A 14,169-nucleotide genomic window follows, 5' to 3' on the forward strand; every position below is an offset into this window, starting at 1 on the left:
GTGATGTGTAACTCTTTTGCTTAGGAAAATAATTAATTTGACTTTGTGTAATAAAGAGTGTTCTAAATTGTTGTTTTTTGTGATCGAAAAATCTTTTATGATTCTTGCTTAAAGTTCATTGGATGTGATGTGGGGTCAAATAAAACTCAAACTAAGTTAAAATCTATTGTCCATAAACATTCTATCAATTTCATTTTATTTAAACTATTAGTTGGTTCCATTTCTGTTTAAGAAGCAAAAAACATTTTTTATAAAAAAGGTTTTTTTGTGGTTCACTACATTTTTGTGTTTGTACATATAATGTTTTTGAATAAAAGGTTTTTACTTTTCATCGCCCTGAGGATGGGTTAATATAGAAAATATTAAAATTAAAAACCCAGAGTTTCATTTGATCCCACATCCAATTAACTTAGCATGAAGCATAAAATAATGTTTTATTCAGGATATCTTTTTTAATAATAAAAGGCTGAACAGTGGAAAAAATGAGTCCACTTGCTAAATTGAGCATATTTCTAAGTTTAGGAAAAAATGACTTAGCAATAATGCAGATCTAATTACAGATACCCTGTCTTAAATTCTGTAAAACTTTATAGAGAAAAAATTTAAAAAAAGCTTTTGTATGTAGACTTTAACGTAATTTTTTAGCCATAGAAAAATTTTAAAATGCATTAATTAAATATTAAGAAATAATGCAAAAAATATATACTTTTAAACCTTTTATCTGATAAGGCAATGACTTCTTAAGCCCTAAATATTTCGAAAACGGCTAAGTTTAACCAATTTTAACTAAAAAGTTTAAACGCCAAGATTTGTATCAGGTTATGGCAATTTTTTATACTAATTCTTTATTAGATTGGAAAATAAAACCAAATATCCGTTTATGCTGATGTTTCAAAATGAAGCTATTTTTATTTTCTCTAACTGTAGCAGGAAGTATTTTTGATTCACTTAATAAAAAATAACTTTTTTGTTGCAAAGTTGAATCTTTACCATCGCGACTAACCTTTGAGATGTTAAAAGGTGATAGAAATGGAAAAATTTCAAAAAATGTCTGCTTTACGAATAAACTCTATTAGGTATATATTTATTTAGGAAAATATTTATTTAGCAATCGAATATAACAATCTTTCAATAGTTGGTTGCATCATCATTTGGCAAAAATAATTATATCAACAGAAATTGTTTTGTAAATGCAAACACAGCTTTAGATAAATGGCTTGATACCAAATAAGGATTGTATAGTCTTTTATTTATTAAAAAATCGTCGAGCTGTCGAGTATCTTACTCGACACGGAACTACTTGACAGGGAACTGACATTGTCAAACTATTTGAGTTTGTTTTTCATTTCAATGAATGCAAGCGTGGGTTGAGTTTGCTATTTGTTTTAAGGATGTTATTTTAAATTCATTAAAATATTATTAAATATATTCATTTAAATTCATTCTTTTTTATAGAGTAATATTTTAATTGATTTGCAGCAACCAATTCCAGGTTTCTGGTAAGAAAATCTGATTTTATTTATTACTATTATGTTTTTGTATTGTCTTAAAAAATCAAGTCAGTTGATTTCAGTGAAGAAGTTTCACTTTTAAAGTATTTAATTTTTAACTTGATTATTATAAATACATATTACAAAATGTTTGGCCTCTCATTTTCTATTCGACAATTAAATTGATTACAATTTTCCTGAAAATTTCCTTGATGTAAGAGTATCTATATTTTAATTGGTGCTGAGAAACATAGTAATAAAATATTTTTTTAAGTTCCTTCAGTTCCCATTACATGCAAGAAAAACATGGAGAGCGATATGCAATGTAAATTTTATTAAGACTTTGAGCTATAGAATTTCTTCTGATCAGTTCTCTCCACAAATTTTAATAATGCTGATACTGCTGGCTTTACACTAGTGGTCGGATACTATCGATACTTAGTGTTATCGATATTTTTCGATATTCGCACAGTTATCATCGATAGTATCGATAGTACTATCGAAACTGGATAAATGCGGTAAATTTATGGTATTCTATGTTTTTATACATAATATCATAATTTTATAAGCTTAATGGTTCAAAACAAATAAAAAATAAGACTTATATTCAAAAACACATAATATATTTTTTGAAATAAATAAGAATAAATGCAAAAACCAGAAAAAACTTAAATTATTATTTTAAGTGTATCTAATGAAATAAAACACAAAATAAAATAAGGAAAAATTCTTAAAAGAAAATAAATGTCGCATTAGATTAGTTAAAAAAACAAACAAACAATAACTTATTTTATTTTTTAAAATTAGAACAGGTTTTTATTTTGTTGCAAAAAAATAAGCATGTCTAAATTTTTAGGTTTTAAACGGTTTCTTTTTTCACATAAAATCTCCCCTGCCGTAGAAAAAACTCGTTCCGATGGAACCGAGGTAGCTGAAACGCATCCATATTTTCTTACTACAGTTGGCAACCCTTCATAAGCCCCTTCATTTGTTTGCCAATAGCTCAGAGGATCTTTATCCATTGTTATATCAGGATGTTCCAAATATTGCCTTACGGTTATTATAGCATCAGTTCTTGGTGTAGAGCTTTCTTCTGGATTGAATCTGCATTCCAAGAAACTCAATACTCCCGATTTTTTTAATTCCTTTGACGTGTCTACATTTTCGACAAGGTCCACTGATTGAGACGTACCTGCAGTTTCTTCTTTTATTTTAGTTTCATTCTTCATTTGAACTAAAACATTGGTTAACTCATTGGTTAATATATTAACAGCATTTTTATAATAATTATCATCGAGTCTAAACGCTGCCCTTTTAAATCTAGGATCGAGAAGTGTTGCTAATCCTGTTAGCGTTGAGTTTCATAAGCGAGTAACCTTTTTATTAGCCCTGTTTGCAAATCTTTGACCTATTTATTATCACATTCGGTTTTGCAATTAACTGATTTTAGCTCATTATGAAGTCCATGGATTATCGGTATTACTAGTGAAATTGTAAAATATGTATCACAGTTTAACAGTTTAACGTTAACGTTAACAGTTTACACTTGATAACGGTTGGAGATACTTACCAACCGAAACGTCGTGTTACATTAAATAAATAAGACAATGCAAGTTCGACAAGATGTTTAGTGGCTACTTCTTAAATCACCTTAAGGATGGGTATATTTTGATCCTGTTGAATAGAACGCAATTTTTCATATGCTTTTGGGTTGTTTTTAAAATAATTTACAATACTTTTGCAATTTTTAATAATTAATTTAAACTCCTCATTAGAGTTAGAATTTATAGTATCTTGCACTAATAAATTTATAGTGTGGGCTATACACGGCATATGACGAATTTTTAGCAGACCACAAGCATTAACCATAGTACTAGCATTATCAGTTAGGATCGCAGACACTTTTCTATTAAGCATAAGCTACCAATCATCTATTATTGTTTTAATTTTTTCACTAAGATCAAGAGCTGTGTGACTTTCAGTTAAAAGAACGGTTTGTAAAACAGCAGATATTTAAGCTCATTACAAATTCGGACACAAAATGGCACCTAACAGTTAAAAACCCTTGGACATTAATAGAAGACCAACAGTCTAACAGTTAAAGCTACATATTTTACTTTTTCATCAGAAAGCATGCTTCTTAGTTTTTGTTGTGCTTGTTGATATAAACTAGGCATGAGGGTTTTACTTACGTATTTGGCACTTGGAATTTTGTATCTAGGATCTAATTCATTTATTAGCTGTTCAAATCCTTTATCTTCAACTACGGAAAATGGTTGGCTATCCATAGCTATAAACATAGCTAATTTCTCGTTCAGTTTTTTACACTTCGCACTGTCACACTCATAAATTTTCTTTTTTAAAACCAAAATATTGTTCAATTTTTTGTCTTTTTGCTTGCTCACCGTCACCATCAGAATGCTTCAAAATTTCACTCGCATGATTTCTTTTTATGTGGTCCATTAAATTAGATGTATTTCCGGAAGATTTATATTCTTTTAAACACAGTTTGCATTTAACAACGCCACTTCCACTGGAACTTTTCAAAAAATACTCCCAAACATATGATGACTTTCCCCTTTTACTCATTTTAAAATAAATTTAAGTCGGTCGCACTCCAAGAAAACCTTATCTTGTAGCAGTAAAAAAATAAGTGTTATAACCTCAACGAAAATAAAACAGAAATTACCGAATATTGGGGAATCCCCGCAGGACGCAGGATTGGATCAATATTTTTTAACTTGTTCATTGTTCCATAGATGGCAGCACCAACATTATTATTATTAACGAAAGATTAAGATTTTTTTTATAAATACTTAAAATAATATTAACTAAATATAAATGTAACAGTAATTTATTATTTTTATTTGAGTAATTGTTTTAATAAAATCTAAGCCACGCAAAACCATCAATATCGATAATTACGTCAAACTATCGGTAGTTGTCGATAGGAAGACTATATCGATAATATGGATAGTGCTATCGATAGTATCCGACCACTAGAAGTACAATACATTTTTATTTAAACATTTATTTTTTCTTTTTTTCACATGAATCATATTTAATAAATTGATTTATAAGGTTTGCACTGCCTATTTTTTTATTTTATTTCATGCTCGTATCATACCACTTCCTGTGTCCACTGAGACGAGACATAGATATAGAGACTAAGGGACCTGAGCATCCGGAATAGATTAGAATTAATGTTTTTCTTACAACTTGTGTTTTTTTAAGAGTTTCTTTTTATTTTATGTAAACATCTGTCCTTGAATTAAGTTTTTATTAATATTATAGTTCGAAGATATGTTGTTAGTATTATAAGAGACTAACAAATATATATAATATTATGTAAGTGATATATGTTTATACTAAAAAGTTGTTTTAATTTTCAAAGAGTTTATTTTGTTGTGTAGATGGATATATTGTTTCTTTAGATAATACTCTGCTATAGAATTTTTAATTAATTTTGAAAATCTGTTTAATTTTTCTTTAGGAAACTGATACATATTAAATAAGGATAATTCATCCTCTATTGAATCTATATGTAAATAAAATGAGGATATTATTAATCTAATGGGAATGCCTTTAGATGTACGATGAGAAAATAGCACAAAAATGTTGACAACCCTAATCTGTCTAAAATTAGGGTAGTTCAGTGTTAACGAACGAGTTATATAATGTCTGTTATAATAAATTATTGTATATTATATATATCATTTTAAGAATTTTTTTTCAGGAAAATTAAATAATAAATGTATTAAAGAAAAACATTGTTTTATTTTCATTTGTCCAATTGGTGATATGTCGTACACTATTATTAATTTAATGCAGTAAATTAACTCATTTAGATATGTAAAATAAAGCTGAAAAGTTTTATTTTTATTCAGATCAATATCTGATGCTAACACCTAATCAAAAATGCTGTTTTCCCTATGAGTAACCTTTTTGATTAGGCGTTTGCTTTATATACGATTAAATGATAAGATTGTCAGATTAAATAAAATTTGATTTCCCGCCTTAATTTGGCCACGTCTTTCTACCATTTTGATTGGTCCAATTAAGCACTTCTCTATATATTTGTGTTCTGTGCAAAAAAAATTTAAGTTGAATATTGTTGATTTATACGTATATTTTCATTTCTCCTTTTTAATAGAAAGTTTTTATGTGAATAAATTTCACATAAAAATGATTATTAGAATGCATTAATGAATAATATAGAAATTTCATATAATGTTATAATGTTAACAGTATTTCTGAAATTTAAATCAACAGAAGCAATGTTACAGTCATCACTGGATAATACCATTTGATTTGTTACTTAAAAGTATAAAGCGAAATTAATACGTAATTATTTAAATATACTTACTTATATAACTGTCATAATTTTTTTTATTTTGTAGCATCTCTCTCTTAACTAGCACATATAGGGTTAATACATTATTAACAATACGCAGCTACAACACAGACTCGGATTTTTTTTCACATTTTCTAACTTGTAATCCGGTTTTGTGTACAAAATACATTTCTCAAGAACAAGCAAAAGTGAGGGATTGACTTTGTTAAACATACGGTGGGTAAACTAGCAGTCTAAAATTCTGCTACGCATTTTTGTCAAATATTAAAAGATATTGACTCTATAAATTGTTGTAAAAGTGAGAAAAATTTGCTACGATTATATTTTTAAATATATTAAAATGTAGATCGTAGAATATAATAATATCCTGTAGTCCCATTTAATATCTATATAAAAAATGTTTTGCAATGTTATTAAACATTTAATTTGTACTTTTATATTGTTTTGAATATAGTTTTAGTCGCATTGTTATTTTTTTATATATTGTCTTAAGGTGTCATAATTCAAAATTGCTTTAAACAAATAAATTTGTTAGATTATCTATAATAGATTTAGAATTATTTAGTTGTTGAGATAAATATATTCCAAAAAAAATTTTTTTTCAGTGCTTGTATACGGCGCTACTTTTATGACATACAAATAATAAATTACGTGCAATAAATAAATACTTAAACAATAACCAAATCACTCGTACATTATGACAATATTCTTCTAACTAAAAATAATAATCTTCATTATATGGTCGTCTAAACGCATCTCTTCTAACTTCAAGCTCTACATAATCGTCCACATAATCTTCTGATCGCCTAAATCGTGGATCCGAATGCACATATCTTGGATCTTCATAAATTGTGATGTGGTGGTTTGGTCGTCGGTGGTAAGGAAGGGGTTGCGAGTGATAAATTGGACGTGGTCTATATTATAAAAAATTAGTAAAATTATTTTAATTATTTTCATTTAAAATTATGGATATTATTTTCTATTGAGATATTAATAGACCTACCTTTGCGCATACCTTTCTTCGGCATATTGTGAACCACCTTCATAGGTGTTTCCTAAATTTCGCCTATCTAGATCCTCTTTTCCATCATAATAATCATTTCTATTATATTTTCTTTTATTGCCATAATCTTTTTCATATTTTCCAGAGTTATCATATAAGCCTCTTCGTGCTTGTTCATTCTCATAATCAGCACTATCATATTTTCCTCCGCCATGTTGATTTTGAGCTGCATCACCAAAGGATTCTGTAGGAAAATAAAATTTGCCTATTGTTAAAAACTCTAATTGAAAACTAAAAATATACCTTTATACTTTTTTTGCTCATGAGTATCCCCCTGGTCATCTCCATCATCAAAATAACTAGAATTACTACCACTTTCGTCTTTGTGGTAATGGTTTTCAAAACCTGACTTGTGATGTCCTTTATGGTGGCTTACTTTGCTATCCAAATTTCCTCTATGATCGCCGCCATTGTTGTGGAAATTTTCATTTTGGAAGTTGTTTGCATCTAAATGGGCTTTTTTGTTCGCTGTTTGTTCTCCATATCTGAAAAAATATTAACAAAATATTAGAATGTAAAAACAATATATAAAATGAAGTCGGCACTATTTCCAACTTCTTTCTTTTAAAGGCATAAATCAATTGAACATTGCCTTTAGGAATTATTTAAAACCCGTCTTTTTATTAAATGGGGCATCCTGTATATTATAACAATAATCGAAAGCAATTTTACTTTTAAACAAAAAAGATTCTATGAATTTTTAACCTAAGATTAAAAAATAGGCAAATTAGAAACCCTTTTTACTTCTAGTCTGGAATGTCATTTGCCATATGCATAATTAGGTTATCGCCTATGAATCTACGTAGTAGGAACATACTATTTAATCTGCCAGCCGTAATATAAATTCTCTTTTTAAAAACAAAATTTTAATGATTTTTTCAGGAGATTAAGTAAACTTTAAACTGCAAAAAAAGGATTTTTACAAATATTTTACTTCAATTATTTACTGCGTATGTTATTCCATCGCAAGAATCTTTCATTTTAAAAACTTTAAAAATATTCAAAAAAACTAGTTATTAAAGTACAACGATTTTTGTTTATTTTAATCCAAATTTTATTATATTTGAACAATTTAAATATTGATTAATCTTAATAAATGTTCAGGCTCTTTAACGCTCTTTCTTTTACATTTCAGCACGCGATTTGTTGCTTTTAAAATGACTGCTATCAATTGACGATATTGTTCTAACAAGTACTGTCTTGTAGTTCTCCTACATTCGAATTTTTTTTATACTATTTCTTTAATTTTTTAAAATACATATAGTTTTAGAGATTTTTTATTTCGACGATAAATTATATAGAAGTGTTATACAGATTGGCGAATGGATCACTACACATATGAAGTTCTTAACAGACGAGAAACGCCGCCGCGCCGCTGCGACGATATGCTGGTGTTCAAGGTTCGAGCTCAATTATTTTAAATTTTATTTCAGTAAGCGCCTGACGTCAGTGGGGACTCTACATATCTCTTGCGGCATATTGTTAAAAATAGACTGATCCCAGGTCTATATCAGGGAGGAGTTGAACGGCAGGAAAAACTTGGTTGTGTAGCAAGTCAAGGTATTTTTTGTCGTAGTAATATCAAAGAAAAATGGCCCAATAAGATAGTCGCCCAAAACACCAGCCCAAACATTCAATTTTTGAGGGTACTGAGTACGGACCTGAAAAATTCTGTGTTCGTTTTCCTGAGACCAGTAATGAATAATGGATAGATTGTGTTTACCATGCAATGGAAAAGAGGCCTCATCTGAAAACAAAATATTTTCTAAGAAATGTTTATGTTTATATGCCTTTTTTATCATGGTTTCACAAAATGCCAGTCCTGGCCTGCCATTGGTCTTCAGGAAACACCTCCTGAGTGAAGAGTATTTTTTACAAATACTCGTCACAGTTTTATGGTGCATACCGTAGCCGATCGATAGTTCTAGCCTGGACACTTATCCCCGCTTCCATCGATACCTCACAACAAAAGCCGAAATCATGCGAGGCGACGACCGCATCGCGATGGCAAAAATTCCGCGCTGGGGCACATATTTTGCGTTGATTCGAAATAATATTTTACTGCAGTTATTATTGTAGTTTATAGTAAGATTACGCATTTAAAATTTTAAACCACCAAACTATTTTGATACTCGCTTTGAGTTTTAAAAAGAATAAAAATTCGGTATTTAAATTAGGTGGGTAAATTAACAATTTTATTTTTAACTTACATTTTACAATCTTAATTTTATTTAGAATAATGCCTACCTCTTGCTGCATTCCTGTTTAAGCTCAGAAAAAATAAAAATGGATTTTAAATTTTTTTTTTGGTTTTTTTTTGATTATCTTCGGAATCATTCAAATTTTTGATTGTTTAAATAAGCAGCAAAAATTTGGCGTAGGTACCTACCTAATTTTTTTTTTGGCATTAACATTTTTACGAAAAAGTAATACAGCAATGCAAAAACTTTCCCATAGCAACCAAGATAACCCACAAAAGTGTCAAGCATAAGTTTTTCAAAATTTGTTTTTTTTTTCAATAATCTTCAAAACCACATAAAATATAATATATATATATATTTTTATATGGCATATTCTTTTACAAGTAAACAATGTGCAACCTTGGGATAAATTATCCATTTTCGTATTTTGAGGGCAGACGAATTTGAAACACCGTTTATGTATATTTTCCAATAACATAAATAATAAAAAATATTTAAAACATTTATCATATACCTAAAAATACGTAATAATAAAAAAAATATATTATCTTGTAAAATGTAAAATATTAGGTCCCGCGGTATCTCCACTTAGTCGTTCCACTGTACGGCGTGCGCCACCAAATCTCGGCTTCAATTTTGACGCCACGAAACCAGTGTCACGGCTAGAACTCTCGATCGGCTACGTGCATACCCAATGCGTCTCCAACATTTCAGCTCGATGGCGTTAAATCCGAAACTAAAGCATTAAAAACCATTTCTTCCCGCGGTTCTGTCTCGTGGACCCTTTCAATAGGTGGTTCTTGAGCTTTGGTGTGACAATTTCTACATTCTTGGAGGCAAAAAGATGTCTTAAAATTTGACACGACATTTAAAATAGTTCTAGTACAAGGAATCGGCTTATTTTCAAAATTTACTTAGAATAAATCCCTGCATTGTACTGCCGAATTGCCTCCATAACCTTTAATTAATTAAACTTTTTCGAAAGGAGTACAAACAGCCATAATGATAAATATTGATTAAAAAATATATAATAAAAAAAATTATTGAACAATGATTAAAGCGCTTTAAGACTCAAAAGTGCAGTATGCAATCACACAGCAAAATGAGCTCTGCTAATTATGCCATGCCAAAAATAGCAAATCAGATGATCGGAATACGCCGTGCTGCTTATCAACCGGAAAGTAAGCGAGGAGCAGTGTTGACGTATGTAATGCCTATATGTAGTCTTCTATTCGCCAACCTGTATAGAGTCACAGTATATACATATTATGTAGATCTATGCAAAAGGAAGCTATTTATGCATATATAAAGGAATATGCTCTATACAGTTTGACTCTCCTAGTGCAGTTTCAAAAAAACCTTCGGACACGTCCCTTATGATTTCTAGGAGGACGTTGTTTCATCTATAGCTTTTAAATAGAAACCTCAAGTTTATTTAATCTTAGATTTTCCATCAAATTGTTGTAAAAAGTGTATATCTTTCTAAAATCACTTTAAATTAATTTTATAATAATTAATTAAATACTAATAATACTGTTTTGCCAGGCAAAAAATAATATTAATGGATACCAGCAAGAATTTTTTAACATTTTAATGTATTTTGAAACTCAGTATATATAATAATCATATTATTATGCAAATAACCAGGTGCGAAATTCATACATAACTAACATTTTCTAATTAAAAATCGCATCCTAGAGCAATTGTTAGAAAATTCTTATATAGACTATTAAGAAAGAAGATGGTCTTCTCATAGTTCTTTAAATGATATTATTAAATAAATCTTTTTTAGTTCCCCGAGCATCTCGGAATATTAAGGAATTCAGCTTTTTAAACTAACTCTCCCATGGAAAAAAATTAGTCTTGGAAGATATAATATGTAATAATAGTATCCAAAAAGGATGTACAAAATTGCTTGATCTAAGAAGATTTGTTGGTCATATTAGATATATTTAAATGCAAGATTCATTAATACAACACTTACATTATTTTCACATATTTTTTATAGCAATAAACAAACATTATAGAAACCACATAAACAAAATAAAAATATATACAGGTTAAGGAATTGAATATTACGCACTGTCCTAAATAACGGCAACACCGCTTTCTCTGGCCGATGAATGGCCGCATCCGGTCATCTAATTTGTATTTACTGTTTTTGTTTTTTACAGACAATACTAAAAATACTAACAATAATAATGTCAACATGCCTAATTTTGCTGTATGACTGCACGCTGCTTTATTGAATGTTAAAGCGCCATTATTTTTGTGCCTTTTTATTACAAATATTTTTACTTCGCCCGAAAGAGTTCATATTATTAAATGGTTTTATGGAGTCAATTCGGCAGTAAAGTGTAGGGATTTGCTGTCCATTATATTAGAAAATAGACCGACCTATGCAAAAAAGAATTTTAAATATGGTTTGCAGTCTTGAGACATCCTTTTGTCTGCAAAATTGTCATAAATGCAAAACTAAAGTGCAAGGACTGTGAATTCATCATTGTTTGGTATTGGTCCCGGAAAAATGCGCACACAAAAAAAAAATTCAATTCAGTACTTTATGTCCTCAAAAGTTAAATATTTTGGCTGCTGTTTTGGGTAATCATAATAAAGGTTTTTTTTTATTGATGGTATTTTAAACTTTTAGAAATATCTTGAGCTGCTGATTAGAGAAATATCTTGATTTAGACTTGGGATTAATAGATTTTCAATAAGATGTTGGTCCTGCTCATAATGCGTTTATGGTAAAAGAGTTTTTAACGACAATTTTTGCTAAGGAGCTTATTAGTGAGCCTGGTGCTATTAAAGAGTCACCTAAATCTCTACATTTGTAAACAAATTGAGATGAGTTGCAAAAGAATTTTTTTTTAACTAAAGACTAACTTATTATTATCAGCTAAAGAAGGAGGTCTGTTCCAGCGTTATATTTAAAAAAATAATTTTAATTAAGTTTATTTTTAAGATCTTTAATTTTATTTTTATATAGGTAGTATTTATATTTCTTATCAATATTATGTTTTAATTTTTACTCTACAATACACAGCATAATATATTTTTAATACATTTTAAGAGTATGCCTTTATGTGGGTTGTACACTGATATATGTAAAGCCTGCATCAGAAAAATACTTAAAAAATGCCTGAACTTTCACGAAATTGTACTGCAAGTTACGTACTTACCGTCATCATATTTAGCCTTTAAGCACCTCTTTAATTATTACGCATAAAAATTAATTCCACAACCACGAAACGATGTACGAAAAAATACGTTTACCATTTATGCTTGATTCCGACCTACTTGAGTCGAACTTTTTACATTTCCTTAATCTATTCCAACCCATTTCTATAAAAATAAAATCCTTTCCTCCCTTTTCCCCCTTCAGCATCAAGATACCATCTAATAAATATATAGCTTCAGCTCGTACAGAATATGCATACAAAAAACCAACAAACTTAAATGTAAAGAAAGAAATAAAACAGGATGATGGTTTATGATGAGCTTGCTAAAGATGGAAAATCTTTGGATATATTTTAGCATAAAAAACCCTTAATTAGTTCAAAATAATTTCTATGTATACCTTCCATTATCTTGTGCTACCACAGAATTTCTTTCATCGTCAACATTGAATCCTTCTTCGCCTACAAAATTTGCAATACCCTTATGAAATTTCACATCATGCACGTTCTCCTTCTGATTTTGGCCCTGATTTTTCGCGATTCCGGATTTTATAATAATCCCGGTCGAATTCGAGTAATTCAGCATTAAACACGATAATAACAACCACTTGAACCGCAGTGAAAAAATCATCGTGTTCTTCACGTTGTAAATTATATTTCGAAATACTAAAATCGGTTTGTGCTTCTTGGTTTTTATAGTGGGTCATTGTGACTTTGACAATTAGATCCAATATCCTGTTAGTATATAAGATTGATACGGTTTAAGTTGTCGTGCTTCGGAGAATAAAGGTCTTAAAAATTGCCAAGTAATGTTTTCATTATAAGCGTTTAGGCTTTTTTAATTTGGTTAAGATGATTCGACAGGGCTGGCTTAATTGCTACGGAATCTTTGATAATATTTATTTTGAAAACTATTCGTACTAAGTCGCTCTAAATAAATATTACCCTAGCCAAATTTTTGAAAAGTATTTTGTTTTTATTTTAAATACATTTAAAGTATGGCGCATATTCCTGGAACATTCTATAAAAATATTTCTCACTCTTTTACAATGTAACGACGAATCAAATATCATTCAAAAATTATCAAAGTCAGAAAAAGTGCTTTCAATACTTTCGCTCCATTTTTGTAGTCTGTACACAGGTATAATGGCGTCAGATTTAGTGAAACTAAAATATTTTCGGATAATTATTAACTTAAATATCCCTATAAATAAATGTAACGTAAGAACAGACATTGAAGAAATATTTTAGTTGTTCGAAAAATCTTTTTTTTTATTGAAATATATTATGTGTATCCCATAAATTCAAAGATCAAAAAATAGTTATAGTTTCAGATATTATTTGTCAGTAAGTATAGCAAATATACTTACTATGTATCTATTAATACCTTATGTGATTCAGCAAAAAATCTTAAATATGCTTTATACGGGAAACCAGAAAATGCATATTTTTTAATGCAAAGGTATTAACGTATTTTGATAATGTTTGAATTAATATTAGAGCAAAAAGTACTTACAATTTTCTAGACAACTGGTACACTTTTTAGCTAGCCGGTTTTCTGCTGAAATTCTTGCTGTAGCAGATTTAAAAGAACGAAGGTCTAAGGAAGAGAAGATTTGACGTTAATAAACTTAAATATTGGCAGTATGTAAATATAAGCTAAACCGCGATTTTAAGTAGTGTGATATATAGACCACAACAGAAAAAAAAATTATGTGAAATTTCTCAATCGACGGAAATTTACAGTGTGAGTACAGCCTTAGAGACAAACATTTTTTAAACAAAGAAATTTTTATTAAAATATATTTCCTTAATTACAAAATAAAACTAAAAATATACCTAGAATAATATTTCTGCACATTTTTTTTGGTATTTTTTTTGT

At 29.1% G+C, this 14,169-nt stretch overlaps 1 protein-coding gene across 2 annotated transcripts; it reads right to left on the reverse strand.

Annotated features, from left to right (window-relative positions):
* Positions 1-6,401: 6,401 nt before the first annotated feature.
* LOC126738588 (probable serine/threonine-protein kinase fhkB) lies at positions 6,402-13,950 on the reverse strand. Of its 2 annotated transcripts, none has more exons than XR_007661388.1 (4): positions 13,804-13,950; positions 7,151-7,392; positions 6,848-7,091; positions 6,402-6,758 (listed from the first exon to the last, which is right to left on the reverse strand). XR_007661388.1 is itself a non-coding variant. In XM_050443987.1 (4 exons), the coding sequence occupies exons 1-4, from the start codon at positions 12,916-12,918 to the stop codon at positions 6,560-6,562; spliced, it is 915 nt and encodes a 304-aa protein (XP_050299944.1). In that variant the 5' UTR covers positions 12,919-12,963; the 3' UTR covers positions 6,402-6,559. The 2 variants fall into 2 exon arrangements, 1 of the variants encoding a protein (XP_050299944.1); XM_050443987.1 differs by lacking the exon at positions 13,804-13,950 and adding an exon at positions 12,689-12,963.
* Between the last annotated feature and the right edge of the window lie 219 nt (positions 13,951-14,169).

This window comes from Anthonomus grandis, chromosome 7 (genome assembly GCF_022605725.1).
Source record: "Anthonomus grandis grandis chromosome 7, icAntGran1.3, whole genome shotgun sequence".
NCBI classification, from domain to species: domain Eukaryota; kingdom Metazoa; phylum Arthropoda; class Insecta; order Coleoptera; family Curculionidae; genus Anthonomus; species Anthonomus grandis.

What these genes read in the sequence shown, in the direction of transcription:
- LOC126738588 (XM_050443987.1), bottom strand. Translation starts at nt 12,918, where the DNA reads ATGATTTTTTCACTGCGGTTCAAGTGGTTGTTATTATCGTGTTTAATG. An exon ending in TGAGCAAAAAAAGTATAAAG is followed by an intron (nt 7,092 to 7,150) that starts GTATATTTTTAG and finishes ATTTTCCTACAG; the next exon opens with AATCCTTTGGTGATGCAGCT. An exon ending in GAAGAAAGGTATGCGCAAAG is followed by an intron (nt 6,759 to 6,847) that starts GTAGGTCTATTA and finishes TTTATAATATAG; the next exon opens with ACCACGTCCAATTTATCACT.